Raw genomic sequence first — 19,279 nt, 5'->3', positions numbered from 1 at the left:
CCACTAAATTTAAAGGCCAAGCGAGGCGGGGCTCTGGCAGTATAAAGGAGTGACACGCACGTCGGCTGTAGACGCCGCGATGGCTATCTCAGATGTGGGTCTCCCAGGCGAGGTTCCTTGGAAGAAGATGTCTGCAGAGGTAGACGGATTGCAGGGAGGGACTGAGGGGCTGGGGCGGAGTTAGCTCATTGATTAGATTGGCGTTCTAAGAAGGAAGCTTAGAAGCCGTGCAGACCACTCCTGTGGGCATGCTGGGTGCCTGGTGTGTGCCAGGCCCCCAGTGCTTGAGCACCGTGGTGTATTTTACCTTCTCCTTTGTTCGCCTGACTTTCAGAATAGAGAAAATTGAAGTCCTGGCTATGCTAATATCAGTAGGCCCTGCCGGGCGTGGTAGCTCAAACCTGTAATCCCAGCACTTTGAGGTCAGGAATTCAAGACCAGCCTGGCCAACATGGTGAAAGCCCCTCTATACTAAAAATACAAAAATTATCCGGGCGTGGTGATGTATGTCTGTAATCCCAGCTACTTGGGAGGCTGAGACAGGAGAATCGCTTGAACCCAGGAGGTGGAGGTTGCAGTGAGCCGAGATCATGCCATTGCACTCCAGCCTGGAAGTCTGGGTGATTAACCAAGACTTCGTCTCAAAAAAAAAAAAAAAAAAAAAAAAAAAAAAAAAAAAAAAAAAAAAAAAAATCCATAGACCCGCAGGAGGTTAGGGGCCAAAGTTCTGGACCTTGAACTGAGGTTACACAATGTTTTTGGGTCTCTGCTTATGTGGCACAGGCTGAAGGACTCAAAACAGCTGGTATTTACATTGGGGTTGCTGTGAAGGTTAGAAACATACAGGCCGCGTGCAGTGGCCCAAAAAACAAAACCATTATATAATCATGATCATAAATAATAGCAACGAAGATGGTGGTAGTGATCACAGAGTGTGCCATGTGTGGCTGTAACGATCCTACAGGTAATAACCTTTCCAGGTACTGATTGGACAGATTCAAGGATCTCTTACAAGAGCCCCTTCACTGGGAGGAAGAGACAACCTACACTGAGTGACTCGCTTTATTTCACTTATTTCACTCACATGCCTTATCTCTTTTAACCTTGGGATTTGGATAGATGCCTTCTATTTTTTTTTTTTTTTTTTTTTTTTTTTTGATATTACAAAAGTTTTAATTTAACAAAAAGTCCTAATATGAAAATGTATTGACCTAATTTTTACATCATAGTAAACAGGCCCTATGGAGAGAGGACATGGGTTTTCTCTGCTGAACAGCCATTATTTATACTCGTTCAAGGCTTCTAAACATGATGATATCTATTTCCTCGTATTACCACCATTCCAATATTGTTCTGTTGCCCACTAGTCGCCATCTCCACACATTCATCTATCAAAAAGGTTTCATAAAAGGGATCAAATCCCCGCAATATTCCTTGGGACATGTCTGGCCACCAATTTAATTCAAGATAACTTTCTTGTCCATAAAATTTTTTCAACTCGGGAGGGTGAGCTTTGCTCATGGCGTATACTCCGCTGGCTCACAGACCTATTTTTCTTTTTTTTAGACACAGTCTCGTTTTGTCACCCAGGCTGGAGTGCAGTGGCATGATCTTGGCTCACTGCAACCTCTACCTCTTGTGTTCAAGTGATTCTCCTGCCTCAGCCACCCGAGTAGCTGGGATTACAGGCACACTGTAGCTGATACTACATGCCTGGCTAATTTTTGTTTTTTGTTTTTTGTTTTTTTTGAGACAGAGTCTCGCTCTGTTGCCCAGGCTGGAATGCTGTGGCGCGATCTCGGCTCACTGCAACCTCCACCCGCTGAGTTCAAGCGATTCTCCTGCCTCAGCCTCTCGAGTAGCTGGGACTACAGGCACCCACAATCACACCCGGCTATTTTTTTTTTTTTGTATTTTTAGTAGAGATGGGGGTTTCACTGTGTTAGCCAGGATGGTCTCGATCTCCTGACCTTGTGATCTGCCCGCATCGGCCTCCCAAAGTGCTAGGATTACAGGCGTGAGCCACCGCGCCCGGCCCAATTTTTGTATTTTTAATAGAGACGGGGTTTTGCCATGTTGGACAGACTGGTCTTGAACTCCTGGCCTCAAGTGATCCACCCGCCTGGGCCTCACAAAGTGCTGGGATTACAGGTGTGAGCCACCGGGTCCGGCCTGGATAGATGCCTTCTACCAGTAAGGGAACTGAATCCCAGAGACTAAGTGACTTGTTCAGGATAAAACAGTAAGTAAATGAGGGAGGTCAGATGGCATTTGACCTCAGGCCTTTCCGTGAGGCCGCCCTGACTTCCCATTTCTCATGATGGCTTTGAGCCCTTTCTTCAAAATCTGGTTCCTTGTTGCTTTTTTTTTTTTTTTTTGACATGGAATCTCACTGTTGTTACCCGGGCTAGAGTGCAATGGTGGGATCTCAGCTCACTCACTGCAACTTCCACCTCCTGGGTTCCATCAATTCTCCTGCCTCAGCCTCCCGAGTAGCTGAGATTACAAGCGCCCGCCACCGCGCTCAGCTAATTTTTGTATTTTCAGTAGAGACGGCGTTTTGCCCCATTGGCTAGGCTGGTCTCAAACCCTGACTTCAGGTGATCCACCCACCTTGGCCTCCCAAAGTGCTGGGATTACAGGTGTGAACCATCGGGCCACCTGGCCTCCCGTGGTCATAACTGCTGTGGGAGCGGTGCCCATGATGGCATTAACTGGATTCGTTTGGGGGACCTCATATCCCTTAAGGCTGCCAGCTGGCTAAAGGCACAGCGGTTGCTGGTATACCTCTAGACCATGGATCCAAGGGCATCCTGGAGACCCTGGAATACTGGGGAGGGGGCTTCTAAGGCAGAGAGGAGCAGCCGGGCATAGGCAAGGGGGAGGGGCACACTCTGTTGAGAAGGAAAGTCTTGCAGACCTCATGTTTGTGTCCTGCAGGAGCTGGAGAGTCAGTACTGTCCCAGCCAATGGGGTGTCCGACTGCGAGCAGAGGAAGCCTTGAGGACTTACTCACAAATAGGAATCGAGGGTACTGGTGTGACCTCTCCGTGACTGCATTGGGTGGCCTTTAGCATGTGGCAGTGGTTCAGAATGCTGGGGGTTGGGGGTGCTGCGCCACACCACCTGGGTCTCGAGGGGCATTTCCCAAACACCAGGCACTTTATAAACCTCTCTGCTCAGGGGCAGGTACCCAGGACCCCTTGCTGCAGGGGCTGCTGGAGGCAGGAGAGGTCCAGGGGAGGTCCATGGCTCAGTCCACCATGCCTGGCCTTTCCTGCTCAGCCAACCATGCCTAGACCCGTAAGGCTGAGGGCTATGGTTGCCATAGGGAGGTGAAGTGAACAGAGGAACGTTCCTCCTCTGCAGCTGGATATGGAATGCAGTCACTATTCATAGAAAGCAATACTTTGGGAGGCCAAGGCAGGTATATGACTTGAGGCCAGGAGTTTGAGACCAGCCTGGCCAACATGGCAAAACCCCATCTCTACAAAAATATACAAGAATTAGCTGGACGCCTGTAATTCCAGCTACTCGGGAACCTGAGGCATGAGAATTGCTTGAACCTGGGAGGCAGAGGTTGCAGTGAGCTGAGATTGCATCACTGCACGCCAGCCTGGGTAACAAGAGTGAGACCCTGTCTCAAAAAAATAAAAAGCAATGGTGACTGAGTCTTGCTCTGTTTACCCAGGCTGGAGTGCAGTGGCCTGATCTCAGCTCACTGCAACCTCTGCTTCCCGAGTTCAAACGATTCTCCTTCCTCAACCTCCTGAGTAGCTGGGACTACAGGCACGCCCCACCACGCCCAGCTAATTTTTGTGTTTTTAGCAGAGACAGGGCTTCACCATGTTGGCCAAGATGGTCTCCATCTCTTGACCTCATGATCTGGCCACCTCGCCCTCCCAAAGTGCTGGGATTACAGGTGTGAGCCACCATGCCTGGACTTTTTTTTTATTTGAGACAGAGTTTTCCTCTTGCTGCCCAGGCTGGAGTCCTAAGGTGCAATCTCCACTCACTGCAACCTCCACCTCCTGGGTTCAAGCAATTCTCCTGCCTCAGCCTCCCAAGTAGCTGGGATTACAGGCCTGTGCCACCAAGCCTGGCTAATTTTGTATTTTTAGTAGAGACGGGGTTTCACCATGTTGGTCAGGCTGGTCTCAAACTCCCGACATCAGGTCATCTGCCCGCCTTGGCCTCCCAAAGAGCTGGGATTACATGTGTGAGCCACCGTGACTGGCCTTTCACCTTTTCTTTCTTTAAAGAAATCTGGACTTGGGAACCTGTAAACTAGTGAAGTCTTAAGGTCCATTTCTGTCTCTACCCTGTATCTGCAAAGTGCTGTACCACAATTTGAACACCTGGTAATGCACCTGTGCTGGGATGGGGAGCAGGCCCCAAGGAGGAAGTGTGGGTGAGGAAGCAGCCAGCCATGCCTGGCAAATTGGCTCTGTTGCAGCAGGCCCAACACAGCCTTTCAGAGGCAGATGCCTGGGCTCTTGGGCTTGGTGGTTTTCTAAACAGAGAGAACCCAGGAGGAAGAATAGACTTGTTAGAAGTGTATTCCAGGGGCCGGGCACGGTGGCTCAAGCCTGTAATCCCAGCACTTTGGGAGGCCAAGACGGGCGGATCACGAGGTCAGGAGATCGAGACCATCCTGGCTAACACGGTGAAACCTCATCTCTACTAAAAAATACAAAAAACTAGCCGGGCGAGGTGGTGGACGCCTGTAGTCCCAGCTACTCAGGAGGCTGAGGCAGGAGAATGGCGTGAACCCGGGAGGCGGAGCTTGCAGTGAGCTGAGATCCGGCCACTGCACTCCAGCCTGGGTGGCAGAGCAAGACTCCGTCTCAAAAAAAAAAAAAGAAGTGTATTCCAGCACGTTCCACCATCCTTCTGTCTCAATAGATTGGGGTGGTACTGTTTCCTAGGCTCTTCATAGTTCCTTGCTGTGCCCAGCTCTGTTCCAAATTCATCTCTATTTCCTCGATAAATATATGAGTGTGGTGCAACATGCAAGTGCTGTAAGCAAACCTTTTTGCCAGTCTTAATTGTCTTGAGGGATAAAGAGCTGACCCTAATGAGAAAGGAAGTCAGACGTAAAAAGCACGCACTATTAAACCTTCAGGTCATATGATTGAAAGAAAAATAAAAGGAAAATATTTTAAAAAAAGAGAGAGCTGGGCGCGGTGGCTCACGCCTGTAATCCCAGCACTTTGGGAGGCCGAGGCGGGTGGATCATGAGGTCAGGAGATCGAGACCACAGTGAAACCCCGTCTCTACTAAAAATACAAAAAAATTAGCCAGGCGTGGCAGCGGGCGCCTGTGGTCCCAGCTGCTCGGGAGGCGGAGGCAGGAGAATGGCGTGAACCTGGGAGGCGGAGCTTGCAGTGAGCCGAGATCACGCCACCGCACTCCAGCCTGGGTGACAGAGCAAGACTCCGTTTCTCAAAAAAAAAAAAAAAGAGAGAGAGAGAGAGACCAGGAACTGTCACACATGCCTATAATACCAGTACTGTGGGAGGTCAAGGCACGAGGATCCTTTGAGGCCAGGAGTTTGAGACCAGCCTGGGCAACATAGCAAGAACCTGCCTCTACAAAAAATTTAAACGCTGGAAGTGGCTGCTTGCGCCTGTAATCCCAGTACTTTGGGGGGCCGAGGTGGGCGGATCACGAGGTCAGGAGATTGAGACCATCCTGGCTAACATGATGAAACCCCGTCTCTACTAAAAATACAAGAAATTAGCCAGGTGTGGTTCGGGCGCCTGTAGTCCCAGCTACTCAGGAGGCTGAGGCAGGAGAATGTCTTGAACCCAGGAGGCGGAACTTGCAGTGAGCTGAGATGGCGCCACTATACTCCAGCTTGGGCGACAGAGCAAGACTCCATCTCAAAAAAAAAAAATTTTTTTTTAATTAGCAGGGTGCGGTAGTGCGCACCTGTACTTCCACCTACTTGAGAGGCTGAGGTGGGAGGATGACTGCTGCCTAGGAGTTCAAGGCTGCATATTTCTTTATGTATTGGGTTTTTTGTTTGTTTTTTCTTTGAGACAAGGCTTTGCTCTCTCACCCAGGCTGGAGTGCAGTGGCGTGATTTTGGCTCACTGCAACCTCTGCCTCCTGGGTTCAAGCCATTCTTGTGTCTCACATTCTTGTGTCTCAAGCCTCCTGAGTAGCTGGAATGACAGGTGTGTGCCACCACGCCAGCTAATTTTGTATTTTTAGTAAAGACGGGGTTTCGCCATGTTGGCCAGGGTGGTCTCTAACTCCTGGCCTCAAGTGATCTGCCCGCCTCCCAAAGTGCTGGGATTATAGGTGTGAGCCACCGTGTCTGGCCACACTTTTCCTTCTTTGCACCAGGGGGAATTATGCTTTTTTTTCTCATTTTTGATTTGTATTCGTCCTTACAATGCCAGCCTATTAACTTGCAATGAGGATTGTTCCCTTGTAATGGGTAGACAGCCTCATCCCCGTCAAGGCCTGGCCTCTCTCGTCTGGGCTCAGGGAGAAAAAAGTCTAACTGCTGTGTGAGTATGGCCAGGGTGCAGTAGGCTGGCAGAGAGGGGGTTTAAGAACCATTTCCTTTACCACTAGCTTTTAAATTAGTTTTACTGTGACCTTTATTAAAAATACTTTTTTTTTCTTTTAAGATGGAGTTGTGCTCTTGTTGCCCAGGCTGGAGTGCAGTGGTGCAAACTTGGCTCACCGTAACCTCCACCTCCCGGGTTCAAGCGATTCTCCTGCCTCAGCCTCCTGAGTAGCTGGGACTACAGGCACATGCCACCATGCCCAGCTAATTTTTTATTTTTAGTAGAGACGGGGTTTCTCCATGTTGGTCAGGCTGGTCTCGAACTCCTGACCTCAGGTGATCCACCTGCCTTGGCCTCCCAAAATGCTGGGATTATAGGTGTGAGCCACCAAAGCCGGCCCAAAAAAACACATTTTATAGTCAGCAAAATGCTGTATATATTTTTTATCCAGATACAAAAGTTAAATTCTGTATGATTTCATTTAAATGAGGTCCCTAGAAAAGTCAAATTAATAAAGACAAGAAATGGAATGGTGGCTGCTAGGGGCAAGGGGAGGGAGGAATGGGGAGTGAGTGACAGTTTCTTTTTTTTCTTTCGAGACAGAGTCTCACTCTGTTGCCCAAGCTGGAGGGCAGTGGTGCTGTCTCATCTCACTGCAACCTTCGCCTCCCGGGTTCAAGCAATTATTGTGCCTCAGCTTCCTGAATCGCTGGGATTACAGATGTGCACCACCATTCCCAGCTAATTTTTGTATTTTTAGTAGAGACAGGGTTTCACTGTGTTGGCCAGGCTGGTCTTGAACTCCTGGCCTCAGGTGATCTGCCCACCTCGACCTCCCAAAGTGCTGGGACTACAGGCATGAGCTGCCATGTGCGGCCCTGCAGTCCTGGTTTTTTTTTTTTTTTTTTTTGGTGGAGTTTCACTCTTGTTGCCCAGGCTGGAGTGCAATGGAGCAATCTCAGCTCACTGCAACCTTCGCCTCCTGGGTTCAAGCAATTCTTTTGCCTCAGTCTCCCAAGTAGCTAGGATTACGAGCATGTGCCACCACGTCTGGCTAATTTTGTATTTTTAGTAGAGATTGGGTTTCTCCATGTTGATCAGGCTGGTCTCGAACTCCCGACCTCAGGTGATCCGCCCGCCTCAGCCTCCCAAAGTGCTAGGATTACAGGCAAGAGCCACTGCACCCGGCCTTGCAGTCCTGTTTTTAATATCATGCACAACATTAGAAATTATTTCTAACCCAGGCTGGGCTCCGTGGCTCATGCCTGTAATTCCAGCACTTTGGGAGGCCATGGTGGGCAGACCACTTGAGGTCAGGAGTTCGAGACCAGCCTGACCAACATGACAAAACCCCTTCTCTACTGAAAATACAAAAATTAGCCATGCGTAGTGGCACATGCCTGCAATCCCAGCCACTGGGGAGGCTGAAGTAGGAGAATAGCTTGAACCCGGGTTGGGGAGGTTGCAGTGAGTCAAGACCGCGCCATTGCACTCCAACCTAGGCAACAAAGAATGAAACTCGGCCGGGCGCGGTGGCTCAAGCCTGTAATCCCAGCACTTTGGGAGGCCGAGACGGGTGGATCACGAGGTCAGGAGATCGAGACCATCCTGGCTAATACGGTGAAACCCTGTCTCTACTAAAAAAAGACAAAACCTAGCCGGGCGAGGTGGCGGGCGCCTGTAGTCCCAGCTACTTGGGAGGCTGAGGCAGGAGAATGGCGTAAACCCAGGGGGCGGAGCTTGCAGTGAGCTGAGATCTGGCCACTGCACTCCAGCTTGGGTGGCAGAGCGAGACTCCGTCTCAAAAAAAAAAAAAGAAACAGAAATTATTTCTAACCCAAAACAATTGAAAACAGGTACTCAAACAAGCACTTTTACATGCGTGTTCGTAGCACCATTTCCACATAGCCTGAGTTGTAAAAAATAGCAACGAAGCTTTTGCTTTAATGAGAAAGGAAGTTTGCCATAAGGTTTGTTCTGGGGTGTCTTGCTGAAGCCCTCCTGTGTTCTTGCCCTGGGGTTCAGGGCCTGGAGGGCCCTCTGTGGGGGGCATGAGTCACCTCATTCTCTGTCTCTGCACCCCAGCTGCCCTCTACTAGAGAGAGGCAATTTCTCTTTCTTGAGGTTAGTTAGTATCTGAGGGAGGCTTATGCATGATAATGAACACCTACAGCTGCTTGCTTTTAATTGCCATTGCACTTAGAACATACATTTCATGATGTTTTTCTTAATCGTAACACAACATTAATCTAGTCCATTTATAGGCTTAAGAACTCCTGTGTTAATTAAATCACGACCTTCTGATGAAGCCACGCCCATGAGCCTGTGGAGCGCGTTGTCTTCACACTGTGCTGGGGCAGGGTTGTTGGCAAACCCCCATGGATGGCAGCTGGCAATGGCCTCATGGTGACAAATGCGTCTGCCTTTTGACCCAGAATTCTACCCCTGAGAATGTGTCCTACAGATGCTTGCAAGTGGTGTGGTAATGGGTGTACAAGGCTATTCACAGCAGGGGCGTTTGTGGTGGCATGGCCTGGGAGACAGCCCAGATGCCTTTCAGCAAAGGATTGGTGGCAGGTCTGCAGCCCTGGGGCTTATCAGACACCAACCCTGCTGGCACCTTGATCTTGGACTTCCAGTTTGCAGAACTGTGAGAAAATAAAATTTCCATGAAGTCTCCCCAGTCTGTGGTATTTTGTTATAGCCGCCCAGGCTGACTCAGACAGGAGCCCAGGATGGATGTGAGCTTGTTATAACCAGCTCACGCTTGTGGCTGTAGGGAGTCCGGGTAGAAGCTGGAAGAGCCTAGAGGGGTGGCTGCTGCCTTCCTGGGAACAGGTTAAAGGGGATCCAAGCAGAGTGGTCTCAGTGCAGGTGGGGAGGAGACTCTAGACCCAGGACACACAGTGGAGGGGGTGTCCAAGGATTTCCTGATGATCACATGTGGTTTGAGAAAGAGAGGGGGCCAAGTCTGGTGGCACATGCCTGTAATCCCAGACTTTGGGAAACGAAAGCAGGAGGACAGCTTGAGCCCAGGAGTTTGAAACCAGCTGGGCAACACAGCAAGATCTGGTCTCCACAAAAAAAATAAAAATTAACTGGGTGTGGTGGTTCACGCCTGTCGTCCCATCTACTTGGGAGGCTAAGGTGGGAGGATCACTTGAGCCCTGGAGTTCAAGAACAGCCTGGGCAACATGGCAAAACCCTGTCTCTACAAAAAATACAAAAATTAGCCAGGCATGGTGGCACACCCCTGTATTTTTAGCTACTCTGGTGGCTGAGGTGGGAAGCTTATTTGAACCTAGGAGGTTAAGGCTGCAGTGAGCCGAGATTGCACCACTACACTCCAGCCTGTGTGACAGAGTGAAACTGTGTCTCAAAAATATAAAGTGAATTCAGGAGTTCGAAACCAGACTGGCCGACACTGTGAAACCCCGTCTCTCCTAGAAATACAAAAATTAGCCCAGACCAGGTGCACTGGCTCGCACCTATAATCCCAGCACTTTGGGAGGCCAAGGCAGGGATATCACTCAAGGTCAGGAGTTCGAGACCAACCTGGCCAACATGGTGAGACCCCGTCTCTACTAAAAATAAATAAATAAATAAATAAATAAATAAATAAATAAATAAATAAGCTGTGCATGGTGGCAGGTGCCTGTAATCCCAGCTACTTGGGATGCTGTGGCAGGAGAATCACTTGAACCCAGGAAGCAGAGGTTGCAGATTGCTTGAACCCAGGAAGCAGAGGTTGCAGTGAGCAGAGATTACGCCGTTGCACTCTAGCCTGTGACAAGAACAAAGCTCTGCCTTAAAAAAAAAAAAATAATAATAAGACAGATGTGGTGGCCCACACCTGTAATCCCAGCTGCTTGGAAGGCAGAGACAGGAGAATCACTTGAACCCCGGAGGCGGAGGTTGCGGTGAGCCAAGATTGCGCCAGTGGACTCCAGCTTAGGCGACAGAGCGAGACTATCTCAAAAAAACAAAAACAAAAACCACACAAGACTTTTCAGCGAAATGCTTGCTCCTCTTCCTTTTCATCCTCCCAGTTCCCCTGGCCCCCATCAAGGGGGCCACTGTTATTCATATGGATATAGATTCCCCCCTCTTTCATCCAAATGGCCCCATAGTACACACAGTTCTACCCTGCCAGTTTCACTTAGTATTTCTTGGAGATGTTTCCTTGTCTGTACATAGATAGCTTCTTGTCAGTACATAGGGAGTCATTCAGGGTTGGTAAAGTGGTTGGTAATGTGGGTGCTGGCAAAACAGGTTTTGCAACCTCACTGGTGTTCTGCAAAGGCAGCTTCCTGCCTGGATTGGCACATGGGCAACTTCCCTTTGATTTCCCTCAGCTTTAATCCATCCAGCCCAGGTGGAGACAGACCAGTTTACGGTTCTGCGTTCTGGCATAGATGCAGTTCGTACAAGCTCTCAGCCCCATGGCTTTTCTTCCTCTGCTGTGTTTACCCTTCTGGAGTTGCAGAATCAATCACCCACCTGAGGGAAGCACAGGGGTTTTTTGGGGTTTTTTTTTGAGACAGTCTTGCTCTGTTGCCCAAGCTGGAGTGCAATGGTGCAATCTCAGCTCACTGCAACCTCCGCTTCCTGGTTCAAGCGATTCTCCTGCCTCAGCCTCCTGAGTAGCTGGGAGTACGGGGCCCGGCTAATTTTTGTATTTTTAGTAGAGATGGGGTGTCACCATATTGGCCAGGGTGGTCTCAAACGCCTGACCTTGTGATCCACCCACCTTGACCTCCCATAGTGCTGGGATTACAGGTGTGAGCCACCACGCCCGGCCAGGTTTTTCTTTTTCTAGGCCCACTGTGGCCACCAAAGTTGGGGACCAGGGGGCCTCCAGGGACAGGGACCCCAAGTTGCAGGTTAATACACAGAGCCCTTTCTGAGATGCAGGTTCTACAGGGAACTGGATTCCACCTCTTTTGGGGAGATCAACCCAGCACTCCAAGGATCCCCTGATGGTGCCTGAGCACAGCTGTGAGAAGGGGGTGTCTGGATCCTTGGGGTGGCAGGATGGGAGAGGTGGGGCATGGGCCTGTAGGGTGGCCCCCAGAGTCCCCCTGACTAGCTAGAATTCTGAAAATTGTGTTATGTAAAACACTTAGCATCTGCAGTGCCAAATAAAGGTGACCCCCACCATGACATTAAAAAATAAATAAATAAAAATAAATTTAAAAAAGACATGTCCAAATCCTAACCCTGGGAACCTGTGAAGATATTTCCTTATTTGGTGTTTTTTGTTTTGTTTTGCTTGAGACAGAGTTTTGCTCTGTTGCCCAGGCTGGAGTGCAGTGGTGTGATCTCAGCTCACTGCAACTGCTGCCTCCGGGTTCAAGCGATTCTCCTGCCTCAGCCTCCCGAGTAGCTGGGACTACAGGCGCCCGCCACCACGCCCAGCTAATTTTTTGTATTTTTAGTAGAGACGGGGTTTCGCCGTGTTAGTCAGGATGGTCTCGATCTCCTGACCTCATGATCCGCCCACCTCAGCCTCCCAAAGTGCTGGGATTACAGGCGTGAACCACCGCGCCCCACCTGGCAATCCTCTTTCAATGGGAGGTGCTCGGAGCTGAAGCTCAACATGTCAACTTAAGGGAGCTTTCAGCTGGAAGGTTTCTACCTGAGCTCAAACAGAAACTGCCGCCACCTGGCTGGGCGCAGTGGCTCACGTCTGTAATTCCAGCACGTTGGGAGGCCAAGGTGGGCAGATCACGAGATCAGAAGTTCAAGACCAGCCTGGCCAACATGGTGAAACCCTGTCTCTACTAAAAAATATATATATATACAAAAAAGTTAGCTGGGCATAGTGGCGTGCACCTGTAGTCCCAGCTACTTGGAAGGCTGAGGCAAGAGAATCGCTTGGACCAGGGAGGTGGAGGTTGCAGTGAGCCGAGATCGCGCCACTGCACTCCAGCTTGGGCAACAGAGTGAGACTTCGTCTCAAAAAAAAAAAAAGAAAAGAAAGTGCCGCCACCTGAGCTTGTGCTAACAGCGACTTGTCCATTTCTGAGACAGCCACCAGGAGGGCCCGGGCCACCAGGAAGAGCCTGCTGCATGTCCCCTATGGAGACGGCGAAGGGGAGAAACTGGACATCTACTTCCCTGACGAGGCAGCTGAAGGTTGTCAGCGAAGGGGCTGGGGGTCCTGGGACTTGGGGGTCCAGTGGCAGAGCTCAGCATGGCGGGCCCGGCTCACTGTCCCTGTGCTTGGTTTTTTGTTTTGCAGCTTTGCCTTTCTTCCTGTTCTTTCACGGAGGATACTGGCAGAGTGGAAGGTGAGTCGGGGGATGCGGATGGTGGACTGCAGGAGAGATTCCACTTGCGCTGGGGGACTCTTCCTCCAGGGCTGCCACAACCAAAAGGCCACAGCTGGGCGATTCCCGCAGGCCCGTGTCTCACAGCACTGGAAAGCGGACGTGTCAAGTCAAATGTGGGCAGGGTTCCTAGGGAGGATCCTTCCTGCCACCTCCAGCTTCCTGTGGCCTCAGGCAGTCCTTGGCTTGTGTCTGCAGAGCTCCAGCCTTTGCCTCCATTCACATGTGATCCTTGTGTTCCTGGGTCTCCGATCTTCCTCTCCTTTTTTTTTTTTTCTTTTTTTTGAGACAGAGTCTCACTCTACCCCAGACTGGAACGCAGTGGTGCGACCTCAGCTCACTGCAATTTCTGCCTCCCAGGCTCAAGCAATTCTTCTGCTTCAGCGTCCCAAGTAGCTGGGATTACAGGTGTGCACCACCAGGCCCAGCTATATTTTGTTTTTTTTTTTTTTGAGAGGAGTCTCGCTGGTCGCCCGGCTGGAGTGCAGTGGCGCGATTCTCGGCTTCACTTGCAAGCTCGCCTTTCCCGGGTTCATGCCATTCTTCCTTGCCTTCAAGCCTCCAAAGTTAGGGCTTGGAACTACAGGCGCCCGCCAACCACGCCGGGCTAATTTTTTGGTTTTTTAGTAAGGGATGGGGTTTTCCACCCGTTTAGCGGGATGGTTCTGGATTCTCTGACCTTCGTTGGATCCGCCCGTCTCGGCCTCCCAAAAAGTGCTGGGATTACCGGGCTGAGCCCACCGCGCCCGGCCTTAAAATTTTGTTTTTTTAGTAGAGATCGGTTTTCACCATGTTGGCCGGGCTGGTTCTTTGAACTCCTGAAACCTTTCAAGTTTGATCTCCCGCCTTGACCTCTTTTCAAAGTTCTGGGGATTTTTACAGGCGTTGAGCCACCACACCAGCCTCCTGTTTTGTTTTGTTTTGTTTTTTTTTGAGATGGAGTCTCGCTGTGTCCCGCAGGCTGGAGTGCAGTGGTGCGATCTCAGCTCACTGCAAGCTCCGCCTCCCGGGTTCACACCATTCTCCTGCCTCAGCCTCCCGAATGGCTGGGACCACAGGCGCCTGCCACCAGGCCTGGCTAATTTTTGTACTTTTAGTAGAGACGAGTTTTCACTGTATTAGCCGGGATGGTTTCGATCTCCTGACCTCGTGATCCACCCACCTCGGCCTCCCGAAGTGCTGGGATTACAGGCGTGAGTCACCATGCCTGGTCTCCTTTTTTTTTTTTTTTTTTTTTTATAAGGTCATAGTCACAGGTTCTGGGGTTAGGATTTGGACATATCTTTTGAGGGGACACAGTTCAACCCACTGCAACCAGTGAGAAGCATGTTCAGCCTCCTCTTGAATCAAAGGAAAAGCCAGAGCGACCAACCACTGTCCCAGTTTGCTTGGGACTGAGGAGGGGTTTCCTAGGACATGGGGTTTTCAGTACTTTAGGAAAAAAAACAATGAAAGTCCAAGGTAAAATGGGACAGTTGGTCACTGTAAGCTTTTTGTGGGTATTTGGGAATTTGGGATCTTGACAGACACTGCGTTCCCTAGGGTCTTCCTGCAGAGTTGCCTTCAAGCATCTTCATGTTAATAGCTTACATTTAATGGCCACACACGGTGGCTCACGCCTGTAATCCCAACACTTTGGAAGGGCAAGGCGGACGGATCACTTGAGGTCAGGAGTTTGAGACCAGCCTGGCCAACATGGTGAAACCCTGTGTCTACTAAAAATACAAAAATTAGCTGGACGTGGTGGCGTGTGCCTGTAATCCCAGCTACTCGGGAGGCTAACGCAGGAGAATCGCTTGAACCCAGGATGGGGGGTTGCAGTGAGCCAAGATCATGCCACTGCACTCCAGCCTGGGTGACACAACAAGATTCTGTCTCAAAAAAAAAAAAGCTTACATTTATTCCACACGAAACTCTCTACACTGCTGGTCTTTAATTCTCAAAAACAGTTCCCTAAGAGAGGGAATATAATTGCCTCTATTTTACAGATGAGGAAACCAGGCTTAAAAGTTACATAAGCCGGGCGCGGTGGCTCAAGCCTGTAATCCCAGCACTTTGGGAGGCCGAGACGGGCGGATCACGAGGTCAGGAGATCGAGACCATCCTGGCTAACACGGTGAAACCCCGTCTCTACTAAAAAATACAAAAAACTAGCCGGGCGCGGTGACGGGCGCCTGTAGTCCCAGCAACTTGGGAGGCTGAGGCAGGAGAATGGCTTAAATCCAGGAGGCGGAGCTTGCAGTGAGCTGAGATCCGGCCACAGCACTCCAGCCTGGGCGGCAGAGCGAGACTCCGTCTCAAAAAAAATAAATAAATAAAAAAATAAAAGTTACATAAATTGCCAGGCACGGTGGCTCACACCTGTAATCCCACACATTGGGAGGCCGAGGCGGGAGGATTGAGTTAGAAAGCAGTCTGGTCAACATAGCAAGACCCCATTTCTACAAAAGAAAAAATAAATTTGCTGGGCATAGTGGTGCACACCTGTACTCCTGCTTGGGAGGCTGAGGCAAGAGGATTGCTTGAGCCCAGGAGGTCGAGGCTGCAGTGAACTGTGATGACGCCATTGCACTCCAGCCTGGGCGACAGAGCGAGGCCCTATTGCTTAGAAAAATAAAGTTTCATGAAGCTCCCCCAAGGTTCTATAGCTAGTATGTGATGTGGCAGGGAGAGATCCTGTCCGCTTCCTTCTCTCACATGGGGCCAGAAAGGGGTGGTGCTGTGCATGGACAGAACATCTGGAAAGTGGTGTGTCCAGGACACAGGAAGCAGCGTAGTGGCCAGGCTGCCTCCAGCTGTCACATCTGTGTCTCTCTCTGCAGTAAGGACGAGTCTGCCTTCATGGTCGACCCGCTGACGGCACAGGGAGTGGCCGTGGTAATAGTGGCTTATGACATCGCCCCCAAAGGTAATAGGGGTGGTTGCTGCAGGTCTGAGGGCTGGTGGGCTTTAGGAGGAAGCGAGTCCCTGACCCAGCTCATACTCTCTGTGCAGGCACCCTGGACCAGATGGTAGACCAGGTGACCCGCAGCGTTGCGTTTGTCCAGAAGCGGTATCCAAGCAATGAGTGGGTGTTGCTGGTAGATTTTCTTCCTGTCGGACCTCACTGGGTGGGAGGACAGTGCAATCAGTCCCTTGGACACAGCCAAGCTTCCCTCTGGCCTATGGAGCAGAAAGCAAATTGGGACTCTTTGAAGTGGCCCTGATGTTGTGGGCAAACTGTGCAAATCCAGTTCTCTGCTTTGACCCCTCCCAGGGGAATTTACCTATGTGGACACTCAGCCGGAGCCCACCTGGCCGCCATGATGCTCCTTGCCAACTGGACCAAGCATGGGGTCACGCCCAACCTCAAAGGTTTCCATGGGGGCTGCAGCCTGGCTGGGCAACCTTCATCTCCCCATGAGCCTTGCGGTTTGGGCCAGCTGATTGAAATCCTCCTGGCCGTGAGTGGCTTGACCGCAGGGCTTCCAGCCCTCTGAGCAAGGCCTTCTCTGCTTCCTCTGTGCCCCCTCCCCTGGTCCTGCCCCTCTGGCTGGGGGGGTGGGCTGGCCCTGCCTTGCTCCACCTGGAGCCTGGTCCTGTGACGATGCTGCACCCTCACAGGCTTTTTCCTCATGAGTGGGGTCTTTGACCTGGAGCCCATCATGTATACTTCACAGAACGTCGCTCTCCAGCTGACCCTGTGAGTTACCCGCCCACCACCTCCCCTGGCTCACCTGGAGCCCAGCTTCTTTCTGTCCTGACCCGTCCACTCCCCGCCCCAGGGAGGACGCTCAGAGGAACAGCCCCCAGCTGAAGGTGGCCCAGGTGCAGCCGGTGGACCCCACCTGCCGTGTGCTGGTGGTCGTGGGCCAGTTCGACTCCCCCGAATTCCACCGACAGTCCTGGGAGTTTTACCAGGTACTCTCAGCGCAGGTTTGTGGCCAGAGGTCGAGGGTCATGTGAGCTCATTATTTGCCTCTTTCTTTTACCCACGTGGACAAGACCATCCGTCATTTATTTAACACAGTGAACCCTGACCTGTGCCAGGCATGGCCCCATGTCCTGCCCCACCGCCCCCCCCACTGCTCAGGCCCCTCCTCCCCTGTCTCCCCTGCCCAGACCCTGTGTCAAGGAGAGTGGAAAGCCTCATTTGAACAGCTCCACGATATGGACCACTTTGAAATCGTTGAGAATCTGACCCAGAAGGACAACGTGCTCACCCAGGTGGGGCCTCATCCCTGGCAGCCCTTTCGTGGTAGACAGCACAGATCCTGCTGCAGCCTCTTAGATGTGCAAACCAGGAGTTCGAGACCAGCCTGGTCAACATGGAGAAACTCTGTCTCTACTAAAAATACAAAAAAAGTTAGCCAGATGTGATGGTGCGTGCCTGTAATCCCAGCCACTCAGGAGGCTGAGGCATGACAATTGCTTGAACCCAGGAGGCAGAGATTGCAGTGAGCCGAGATTGCACTCCAGCCTGGGCAACGGAGCAAGACTATCTCAAAAAAAAAGAAAAAAAACCTGAGAACCTAGGAAAGAAAGAACTGAAGAACATCTCGTTTCTTTCTTTTTTTTTCTTTAGAGACAGGGTCTCCTCTGTTGCACCCAGGCTGGAGTACAGTGGCAGAATCTTAGTTCTCTGCCGCCTCCTGGGCTCAAGCCTCCTGCCTCAGCCTCCTGAGTAGCTGGGACTACAGAGGTGTGCCACTGTGCCCTGCTAATTATTAAATGTTTCTGTAGAGATGGGGTCTCTCTCTGTTCCCTAGGCTGGTCGTCTTCTTTTTTAATCTCAACATATTATACCTCTAACCAAGCTGTCTTGAACTCCTGACTTCAAGTATCTTCCTGCCTCAGCCTTCCAAAGTGTTGGGGTTGCAGACATGACTCACTGCATCCAGCCCTGTCTTACTTCCTTAATCAAATTCCTGCCAAGAGCTTCTCCGATTCTGGGGCTTTTGTGCCTTCTCTTCCTGTTCCAGATTATCTTGAAAACAATCTTCCAGTAGTTCTGACGACACCTGGAGCCTGGTCCAAGTGCACCCCACCTTGGGAAGCCTCTCCAAAGAGTTTTCGGAGCTGAAGCTGCCAGCTTCAATTTTCCCCAGCACCCAGGAGAGCCTTGCTGTGTCTGCCTGCCCGGCAACAGTCCATTCTCACTGCTGGGATACTCGTGAAAATCTCCAGGTCCTCCCTCTTCCCAGCCCGGACGGAGCTTCAGGGAGGCTCCAGGGGATGTCCACAAGTCAATGCTCAGAGATGCCGGGAGCCGCCTGTAAGCCTCATCTGGCCCCTCTACCTGCTGACAGAACGTGACAAAGATGACTTACCTCTAGCGTTTTTGTATGACCCACCAGCTAAGAATGGCATTACTTTTTTTTTTTTTGGAGATGGAGTCTCACTCTGTCACCCAGGCTGGAGTGCAGTGGTGTGATCTCGGCTCACTGCAACCTCCACCTCCCGGGTTCAAGCAATTCTCCTGCCTCAGCCTCCCGAAGAGCTGGGACTACAGGCACCTGCCCACCATGCCCGGCTAATTTTTGTATTTTTAGTAGAGATGGGGTTTCACCGTATTGGTAGGGCTGGTCTCAAACTCCTAAACTCATGATCCACCCGCCTTGACCTCCCAAAGTGCTGGGATTCCAGGCGTGAGCCACCGCGCCCAGCCAGAATGACATTGCATTTTTAGAAGGTTCATAAAGAAGCACAAAAAATATTATTTCATAACGTAGAAATTATATAAAACTTAAATTTCCATGTTGATAAATAAAGTTGTATTGGGACACGGCCCTGTTCATTCCTTTACGTATTGACTAGGGCAGCTTTCCAGCTACAGGGCAGAGCGGAGTGGTGGTGACAGTGACCTCCTGGCCTGTAGTGCCTGAGGCATTTCCTATCTGGCCCTTTTCAGGAAAAGTTTGTGGACCCTGGGTAAGGGCTTCCCCAAGCCAGCTACCCTCCGCCTTCTGCTTCAGTCTCCTGTCTGCTCTGTCCTCCGTCTCCCTGACATTTGGGTCTGTCCCTGAATGCCCCGGGGTCTCAGCGTTGGGACCAACACCTTGACCTTGACAGGACAATGCTACCCACATGTAGGACAAACTTCCGCTGCACCCCAAGAGTGGTGTGCATGTCCCAAGAAGCCAGCTACATCCATCCACCACCCACCCCACCACACCACCTCTTTCTCTCACACTGAATAGCATTCAAGAATTTCCACCGTAGGCCGGGCACGGTGGCCCACGCCTGTAATCCCAGCACTTTAGGAGGCCAAGGTGGGTGAATCACCTGAGGTCAGGAGTTCAAGACTAGCCTGGCCAACATGGCAAAACCCTGTCTCTACTAAAAATACAAAAATTAGCCAGGCGTGGTGGCGCATGCCTGTAATCCTAGATACTTGGGAGGCTAAGGCAAGAGAATCGCTTGAATCCAGGAGGCGGAGGTTGC

The 19,279-nt window shown here is 51.0% G+C and overlaps 1 protein-coding gene and 1 pseudogene across 1 annotated transcript; one reads left to right on the top strand and one right to left on the bottom strand.

Annotated features, from left to right (window-relative positions):
* The first annotated feature begins 32 nt into the window (after window positions 1-32).
* AFMID (arylformamidase) lies at window positions 33-18,269 on the top strand. Its single transcript, XM_017879389.1, has 11 exons — window positions 33-139; window positions 2,941-3,031; window positions 12,558-12,662; window positions 12,769-12,817; window positions 15,679-15,764; window positions 15,851-15,923; window positions 16,113-16,210; window positions 16,460-16,538; window positions 16,621-16,756; window positions 16,958-17,062; window positions 17,818-18,269. The coding sequence occupies exons 1-11, from the start codon at window positions 80-82 to the stop codon at window positions 17,842-17,844; spliced, it is 909 nt and encodes a 302-aa protein (XP_017734878.1). The 5' UTR covers window positions 33-79; the 3' UTR covers window positions 17,845-18,269.
* On the bottom strand, window positions 1,303-1,521 carry LOC108534185 (small nuclear ribonucleoprotein G pseudogene; annotated as a pseudogene).
* Window positions 18,270-19,279: the final 1,010 nt, after the last annotated feature.

Source organism: Rhinopithecus bieti, unplaced genomic scaffold (assembly GCF_001698545.2).
Source record: "Rhinopithecus bieti isolate Rb0 unplaced genomic scaffold, ASM169854v2 scaffold_9899, whole genome shotgun sequence".
In the NCBI taxonomy this organism is placed as follows: Eukaryota; Metazoa; Chordata; class Mammalia; order Primates; family Cercopithecidae; genus Rhinopithecus; species Rhinopithecus bieti.
The sequence above is the reverse complement of the archived record's forward strand: the minus strand, read 5'-3'. Positions and strand labels throughout refer to the sequence as shown.

What these genes read in the sequence shown, in the direction of transcription:
- AFMID (XM_017879389.1), top strand. Translation starts at nt 80, where the DNA reads ATGGCTATCTCAGATGTGGGTCTCCCAGGCGAGGTTCCTTGGAAGAAG. An exon ending in CTCACAAATAGGAATCGAGG is followed by an intron (nt 3,032 to 12,557) that starts GTACTGGTGTGA and finishes TTTCTGAGACAG; the next exon opens with CCACCAGGAGGGCCCGGGCC. An exon ending in AGGACAACGTGCTCACCCAG is followed by an intron (nt 17,063 to 17,817) that starts GTGGGGCCTCAT and finishes TTCCTGTTCCAG; the next exon opens with ATTATCTTGAAAACAATCTT.